Source organism: Pinus tabuliformis, chromosome 5_1 (genome assembly GCF_031772625.1).
Source record: "Pinus tabuliformis cultivar Carrire ecotype Pingquan chromosome 5_1, CPIR1, whole genome shotgun sequence".
NCBI classification, from domain to species: Eukaryota; Viridiplantae; Streptophyta; class Pinopsida; order Pinales; family Pinaceae; genus Pinus; species Pinus tabuliformis.
Window position 1 is genome coordinate 293,983,220 of NC_142305.1, and position 9,061 is coordinate 293,992,280.

The following is a 9,061-nucleotide window of genomic DNA, read 5'->3' on the forward strand; positions in this document are numbered from 1 at the left end:
AGCAGACAGAATCAGATATGGGAAATCGCCGGGTGTATATCTATGACCAAGCAAAAATCGGTCTTTCGTTTTCTCGAATCTGGCCATATGAAGAGACAGAGATTGGAATTTTAAGTTTTCTAGGGCTTTTAAGCTTCTTCTCTGTTGCAAATATTCGGATGTGGGCGAAGACAGGTGATTAGCGATCGAAACCCCAGGCGAGCCACCATGTTTCCAAATAGGATGGTGAACCGCGTATGCAAGTTCTTTCTAAAGAGGTTTCTTGGAAGATTCATAAAGGGAGTGGTCGATTTGAATTGCTTCGCCGCACATAGATATTACCCATTCAAAACGCGAAACGCCACTCAGCTTTCCATTAATTGTTTAATTTGGTCTGCCGAGTATTAGGGTTCACCGCTTAAACATATACACCCAGAGTCGTATGGTTAGCCGCACAGTACTTATATTCACTCTTCAAAACTCGTATTAGGTTCACAGTTTCACAGTTTCTGTTCACACAGAATGGTTTAATTCGCCGCATAGGTTCACGCAGAATCACATGAGTGGCGGCAGAGATTGAAAACTCGTGTGAGAGATGTGGCAGAATCAAATCACCGCAGCACACATGGTTGAAATCATGCATATCGTACGAGGAAGAAAGCAAATCACTTGATCAGAAAATTGTGGGCATGCGGAGGATTTGATTAACATCATGAGTAAAGCACAGAACAGATCAATTGCAATCATAGGAAATATTCAGTTATTGATTGGTGGCTCCGATACCAAATGTAAAAATTTCCATTAACAACCCAAGATTATCAATACCAAATATTTCACATTCAGAACTTAATATGTTGCTTAAGATGACATACCTTGACTAACAGCGGAAGAAGTAATGGCTGCCATCTTCTGTCTTCTGTCTTCTTCTCCAGAATTCGGTTTCTCTCCTCTTGCCCTCACTTCCTTCATGTGCTTCTTGATGGAGAAGAATGCAACTCTTGTGTGTGGGAGAGAGAGGACCCAATTCTTTATATATTATTTAACTCTAATCTGGTACGTCCATCATATACCAATTCAACGCTTAAGATCTAATGCTTTAGATTAGAAACTGCTTTAGTGCTTTAATGCTTTTAATGCTTTAATGCTTTAATGCTTTTAACCGGGTCACATTAAGATTTAGAAACTGCAGATTTCTAACACAAAAGTTATATATGTAAGTATTGAATATATTTTATATTAAAAGCGTAATTTAAATAATTAAAAATTATGAAGTTATAATTTAAGCAAAAATTATATCACCAGATGCAAAAGCCCGAAATGTAAAATAGTTATATTTAACCTATACAACGAACTAGTAAGGCTGATTATTCCCGAGAACTATATTAAGCTTGATATTAAGCTTGATTATTCCGAAAATTAAGTTTTAAGAAAAAGAAACCATGGTCGATAACCATCAGAAATTCTTCAAAACGGGCCAAGATAATCGAAAAGTGTTAGCATTCTTAAAATGAAGCTCTAAACAACGTTAATAAAAATATGGAAATTTAGCTAATGTAAAGTTGCATAGTACTTTAATGGTTCAATTTTTTTTTTGTTATCCTGTACATTAATGGGACAAATTTTCGATGGAAAGCCCAGAATAACTTAATCCAAAATTGCCACACATTAAATACCTTCTTTGTAGGAATACCTTATTGTTAAAGTAATGACTACCAGACACTGAAAACAAAATGTGTAGTCGATTCCACAGAAAAATTACGAGATCCCCAAAATCCCATGCCATAAGAGCTCTCTATACATTGCTGCACGCCAATCATACGATTAACCAGAAAATACAAAAAAAGTGTTGAGTGCTTAAACCAGGATTTCATAACGAGGGTCCCCGCCATCAGAAGATGAAGAGGCAGCACCGTCTCTTGAATAATCAGAATCGATTTGCATAGGTTTCAGCCCCTCGAGCAATCTGCCGTCATCCACATTTTCCGTGGGAAACAGCTGAGTAAAAATATAGGAAAAATATTATGAAGGGTAAAAATAAATATTAAAAGTCATGTGAAGGGCTATCTAAAAATAAAACAGTCAAAAAAAATTCCCGTGTCTCTGGTCAAATTTAACCCCTGATGGGATTCCCATGTCTCTTCTGTTTATGGGAAAAAAATAACGCGACCAAATTATTTCGGAATAGTCTATTTAAGTGGAAGAATTGCCCAGCCGTTGGCAATTCCTCCCCTAACTCCACCACCCTCCCCAGCTTCGCCACCCTCCCTCCACCGCTCTGCATTCATTTCCGGAAATTTCTTGACCGATCTGATCAGAGCTGGCAACCCCGACATTCCCTGACAGATCGGATCGAAGTTGGAATTGCCGCCGGGAGAGTTAATGCCATTTCCAATTTGAAATGGAGGAATGGCTCACTCACCTTGGGAGAGTTAATGCCATTTCCAATTCGAAATGGAGGAATTGCTCACTCACGTTCCTCCTCAACTCGGCGCTTCCCGCTCTGCAACTCACCACCCAGGTACACTCAACTCACCACCCAGGTACACTTCCTCCTCGACTCGGCGCTTCCCGCTCTGCAGCTCACCACCCAGGTACAATTCGGTTAAAATTCCGAGTCAATTTCAATTGAAATCCTTCAGGTTCAGGTTCATTACAACCCAATCTTTCTGATCAAATTTAATGGGAACCGCTAATTAGCGTTCGCTTAGTGTCCTGCCTGCAAATACCCTGTCTTCCCTGGAATCGAACTTGATTTACAGGCTAAACTACAACTCAGATCCGTCCAATGAACGAAAATGTATATTCAACTCTGTAATTGTGATCGTAGAGGGATGGATGCTTCCACTGCACATCACCTTTCGCTCTAACGAAAAGCCGAAACCTCTGCACGGATTTACAAAATTCAAACCTCCGAGGGTCTGCAGGAAGTGCAGACGTACTACACATCGCATTTCTCTCAAACAAAAACAGAAACCTCTGCACGGATTTTACAGCAATAAAAAACCTCCGATAGCCTGCAGAAAGAGCAGCCGTAGCCGTTTTATGAGCGATTGATGAGGGTTTTATTATATCCTGTACCGCTGGACCTACAATTCAACGTCATATTCATAATGGATGTTGTTGTTGCAGTGGGAGTTTCCTCTTTCAACGAGGTTTTCAGGTGTGTCAACTGCTCGCTGCAACAAGGGGATAATGAACTCAAATGTGATTTTTGGTGTAAATTTAGTGTCTCGCAGGGGGAAAACCACTTGGCTTTCATGTATTCAAAAGTCCTCCATGGAGGAATGTGCATCGACATCTTTGCCAGAGATTGTTCTGTAGCTTCAGACAAAATCGAATCGAACTTTTGTTGCCCTGTCTTCGAGCCGCAGGAATAATCTTTTTAGAACAGACAGGGTAAAGAATAAAGTTTCAGGAGGAGATGAAGAGAGCCTGACATCACATTAGAACTGCATTTTCTTTTTGTTTGAATAAATTTTGCAAGAGTAAGCATTACTTTTGACTCTTTTTTTTTTCCTTTCTCGTTAGTGAAGTTCCAGGCTCTGTCAAATTTATCTCCTTGTTTATTAGATTTAGATAGCAGGTTTCTCATAATGAAGGCTTTACGCTTTCAGTCATGGCTTTTCACAATGATCAGGCTTTCTTAAAACAAAATCACATGAATGCGGCGACGCTGTACAACCACTGGAACAACTTTCTCTAGACAATCACCATCCTCGCCCGTGATAAGCCAGCCATCATATAAATATTATTCTGTTGTGAATGGCGACAAAGGTCCTCTTCCATCTATCTTCTTCATTCACCACACAGCATTGGCAAAGTTAGTTCATACTACCAGTGATAAAGTTATACTAGTACATTCATGCTTTTCTTCACTGCAAGAATCCACAGCTGGAGGCTTAGGCGAAAAGGGTAAGTAAATTCTACAGCATTATTTGCTTCGTATTCTTCACTGCAAGGATCCACTGTTAGAGACACTAGGTGATCTAAGTGAGAATTCGAAAGCATCACATGGAAGATCCAATGCTAGAGGCACTAAGTGAAATGAGTGAGCACACCAAAGCATCTCACATGGATATTTATAGTACTTGCTCGGCATGGGTTTATGGCTTCAACCTAGATTTTTAGTATTTCTTGCTCAAAACTAGGTCATGGTTTCAAACTTCTTGTTAGATTGATTACAATATCTGCCAGTTAATGGTTTCACTAGTTTACCATGTTACGATCTCGATTCCACTGGTGCAAAATAGAAAAAAATTGAGGGCACACAAGAAGAGGAAACCTCCATATAATTTCTGGTTCTGGGTGATGAAAGGCACATCATGACCCTGAAACGCACCATCATTCATGTGACTCACAAAATTCGAAAAACCACCCATGATGGTACTCTGAGCGAAAAAGTACAACCTAGAAAAAAAACCAGCCATCTAACCTTTTGGCTTTTTATGTCAAAATGAAATTAATCCCATAAAGTAGAATAAAATTAATAATCAATAAATCCCATATAAAGTAGAATAAAATGAATAATCATTTCAGGCATTTTTATATTTGATATTATCAATGGTCTGGCGACCATATTACCATCTCGATTCCAATGGTGCAAAATAAAAAAAATTGAGGCCACACCAGAAGAAGAAACCTCCATATAACTTCTAGGTAATGAAAGGCACATCATGACCCAAAAACCACCCATGATGGTACTCTGAGCAAAAAAGTACAAGCTAGAAAAACCAGCCATTATGGTGTTTTGACTAGAAAGCACAAAGCCATTGTTTCAATCTATTGTTGATGAACTACAACAGCTACTCCAAACCATTGGTTCCAATTTATTGTTCATTAACTACAGCCACTGGTTACTACAGTACTGAAAACCAGTAGTTTCAATTACTACTACAGATTACTACAGCTAATCCACAGCCAATGGTTACCACAGTACTCAAACCAGCAGTTTCATTTCCTACTACATTGGTTTCATAGCACTCCGAACTAATGAATCATGGAGGCAAAAATCTCAGAAATCAAACCAGCAGTTTCATTTACTACTAACCAATTTATTGTTATAGCACTCCGAACCGAGGCAAAAATCTCAGTACTCAAACCAGCAGTTTCATTTACTACTACATTGGTTTCAATTTATTGTTACAACACTCCGAACCAATGAATCATGCAAAAATCTCAAGCATTCACGTCGTAAAAACAAAACACATTAATCTCCTTTCTTGCTAAGGTGACTGTTTTTACAGCAATCACGACAGAATCAGGTTTATCATTTATACAAACTCAGATCATGCCCATTCATCATTGATTGTTATCTCCTTGAAAGTTTAACATATAACCCCTTGGATGGTTCTTCCTCATCTTCTTCTCCCTTTGTTTCCTGCAACAGAAGTATAATATTTATGTTTGTATGTGCCAAGCAAGAACCAAGACTTGTGCAATTGCTATAGTTACAATTTATTAATTAATTTGTACCTGGCCTTCTTCAAACAATTGTCTATCTATCCTTAATTGGAAGAAGAAATATGCATCATGATGATGTTGCTGACTCTATACAATTGTAATGTTGATACAGCTGTTTCACTATATGTCATAGATTGTTGAAGGGCCAAGGGTAGCATGAGACACAGTGAAGCCATCATGAGAAGACTGGAGTCGATTCCAGAAATAACCTACATCATATAGCAATAAAACACCCATGGTTAGGCTCCAATGAATGAATATCATGAGCAGGTTGGACTTGTTTTGGTGGCCTAGGTTGTTAAAGAAAAACTAAAAATATATCACATGCCTTGTCAAACCTTTGTTCTTTTTTCATGTTGGCAATTCCTCCACAAAAGAGAGATGTGCCAAGCACAAAAAGTAAGTTGGAAAGCACAGAGCCTAGTAGAGAATACTTGACCACATTGGTCTTGCCATGGTAAAGTGCAAACACTTCAATGAGCATCTCTATTGCATTTCCACATGTGGCGTTGAGCAGCCCGCCAACTATAGGAGAATCAATTAACAATATGTTTGCATCAGTTACTTCGAAATGTCAAACACTTTCTCATATATATCAATTAGCTCATATCTTGTATCCACAAATATGAGTACATAGTCCACAGAACAGACTGCTCTGCCTTGTCATGATTATAATCTGCCAAGTATATATGTTCAACAACATTCAACAAAAACTATGGATTAGGGGACCACCGTTGTAAACAGCTCTGTTGCAGCCCATAATGCCCAAGACCCTGGCATTCCGAAACCCTGAGTTAAGGTGGTTTATAGCATTGCAGTGAAACCCTGAATTAAAAATTGGCACTCACAAATTCAAAAGCCATTTTAGAACTGTCATGGCTTCAGTTATCAAGAATCCCAAATTGTACACAGCACCACATAACAGGCGTGCATCCATACATACTACTTGCTAGACACCACCCATAATAGAACTCCTTCCCAACATTTCTTTTTAATCCTTGACAGTTTCCCAAATCAGATAAAATAATATAGTAATAGTTTTATCAGCATATTAGAATGGATCATATAACTTACATATTGGTCTGATCTTCCACTTCTGACTCTCCTTCTTGTTCCACTTACACAGAACAATCTCTGCTCCCTCACGTAGGGCTACATGATGCTTATCATCTCCAGTGCTAGCATCTACATTAAGATGGGTGTTGTGGACAAGTCGGATACACTGGTAACCCTTACCCACATCGGCACTTTGGGTGAAAAGCACAGCCTCATTCAAATCATCTGGGTGGTAAGGACCCAAGGTGACCTGCAGATCAAAAGCATATGCATAAAAACCCTATTGATCACCCAATCCCTTCATAAGGTAACATATTCTGCTAGATCCTTAAATCCCTTCATAAGCCCCTCATAGTAGACCTATCGAAAGCACTGATCTCTATATCACTAAGCCCTACAGAAGCCCCCTCGTAGAGAGCACTATTCTCTATATCATAAATCCATGCCTAGGCCCTTCTCAACAATCCCATTGAAATCACTATTATCTATGTCAGAATAGACTTGCATAAACTCGTGATAGTAACCCTTATGACAAAACTAACCTTATCCTTCTCTGCACGTCCATGCCTCAATGCCTGGCCTGTAGCTTTGTTTACAAGGGAAAATGCAGGAAATCCTTCATCGTCCTTGGCCTTCACACTCCATGAAGTATCCATGATCCATTGCTGCGGATCAAAAGCATATAATCGACCAATCATTTCACATACGCACAACAAATACTAATCTCTGTCACAAACCTTGTTTGTGTTTGGGTTGTTTACAAAAACAGAGAGCAAAATTTAATCTCTACCATCAACCAGATTTGGGTCTGGTTCACACATACATACATATAAAAATCTAATCTCTCTCACCAAACTGATTTGGGTCTTGTTCAAAGAGAGAAAAAATGATGTCACCAACCTGGCTTGGGTCTGATTCATTTGCCGAAGCCATGACAACACTGCCATTTCTACCAGCCAAGAAGAAATCAGGATTGGCTTCACACTATATCTTCACAATCTCTCCTTGAATAGGTTGTGGATATTGACTCCCATGAGGAGCCTGATATGGCTGCTGGTGCTCAGGGTGGTGGTGTCCAAATGGGTTATGCATTCTCTTAGACCTGCACACACAACATTCATAGCCACCTCAAATCTCGGACAATTGAGACTTATAGGAATCCGAATTCAGCATTTTCTTGCTCACATTAGTGTAAATCTCCTTGACCACAATTTGGAATGCAGACAATACATTTGTATTATCCAGAGCCGAGGCCTCAATGAAGAATAGCCCCTCTGATTCAACAAGCTTCTTCCCATCTTCCACAGGAACTTCCCTTATATGAGCTAAATCAAACTTATTCCCCACAAGAATTTTCATGACATTGCCATCAACATGCACTGCAACATCAAAATTTACATGAGTTTGAAAATAGCTTGCAACATCACATAGATGACAACCAAAAGCCAAAGCCAATTTCAAAGATGCTCTATAAGGCATTACAACAGTAATTGCTTGCAATGCAAAAGCCAAAGCTAGAGCCAATTTCAAAGATGCTCTTCAAGGCATTACACAAAAACTACTTGCAATGTTAGTATCAGAACCGAGGAAGATGCTATCACATCAAACCCAAAGATGATCCACAAGGCATGGCACCCAGACATAAATGATCCACAAGGCACAACACAAAACTACCCATAATATTGGTAGGAGAGTGGTGGAGTGCTATTACTTCAACCCAAAGATAGCTTCAGAGTCTACCCTATCCCCCAATTGTAATAGAAAAGTTGTTCCAAATGTTGTTGATGAAGTTCAACCTTTAACAAGTGTAGTGTGAAGGATCCATTCATGTAGAGTGGCTGAATAAATTTCTTGTGATGTTATATGACAAATGGCATTTCTGTCACACATAAGGCATATACATGAATCATGTTTTGCTTAGACAATGCTCTGTTAGTCTAGGGTTATGTGGTTTTTGGTGTATGGACAGTCGGTAAGGATAAATATTTTTAGAGTTTGCATATGGCATTCAAAAACCAGAGAAGCCTAATTCAGTATCATTTATTTTAAAACTCATAGATGTATTTGGGTCCTATAATGAGCATTTCATCTATATAAAGTGGTGATTGCTAAATGTGTTTTTTGCATAATAGTTGCCAGTATTGAAAGTGTTCCAGTGTAAATGAACATAGATTATCTTCCTTTTTTAATTATATATGATTGAAAAACATGTTGAGTATTAGGAAATAGATAATTGTCTACTGGTTTAACATGAATTTATTGTTATTTATTTTTCAGGTTTTTGAAGTGTAAAAAATGGTGCAAAAGTGGAGTTTATGCATTGAAGTGTCATGCTTTCCAAATCTCGGTTGAGCAGTTATTAAATTTGTCCTTTACAATATGGCAACAAATCATTTATTTCATGGAAAGAGAGAAGTGCCTGGAATGACGACAAACAATGAGGCATATTACATTGCCCTTGTTGAAGGGTTAAAAGAGGCAAAACAACATGATGTCAATGATATTGAAGTCTTCACCAACTCGGAGTTGATATGTAATCAAATGAAAGGCATCTATCGGGTTCGGA

General features: G+C 38.7%; 1 protein-coding gene and 1 pseudogene across 1 annotated transcript; both read right to left on the minus strand.

Moving 5' to 3' along the window:
• Nucleotides 1-2,751: 2,751 nt before the first annotated feature.
• LOC149164502 (ricin B-like lectin R40G3) lies at nt 2,752-7,601 on the minus strand. Its single transcript, XM_089429499.1, has 4 exons — nt 7,396-7,601; nt 7,038-7,160; nt 6,514-6,745; nt 2,752-2,993 (listed from the first exon to the last, which is right to left on the minus strand). Exons 1-4 carry the CDS (start codon nt 7,426-7,428, stop codon nt 2,752-2,754), a joined length of 630 nt encoding a protein of 209 aa, XP_089285625.1. The 5' UTR covers nt 7,429-7,601.
• Nucleotides 7,602-7,623: 22 nt separating this feature from the next.
• LOC149164503 (ras-related protein RABA5c pseudogene) lies at nt 7,624-7,974 on the minus strand (annotated as a pseudogene).
• Nucleotides 7,975-9,061: the final 1,087 nt, after the last annotated feature.

Bases quoted from the DNA above. Each gene is read 5' to 3' on its own strand.
- LOC149164502 (XM_089429499.1), bottom strand. From the start codon at position 7,428: ATGGCTTCGGCAAATGAATCAGACCCAAGCCAG. The intron at 7,161-7,395 runs GTTGGTGACATC...TTTGATCCGCAG, and splicing joins ATGAATCAGACCCAAGCCAG to CAATGGATCATGGATACTTC. The intron at 6,746-7,037 runs GTTAGTTTTGTC...TTTGATCTGCAG, and splicing joins GACGTGCAGAGAAGGATAAG to GTCACCTTGGGTCCTTACCA.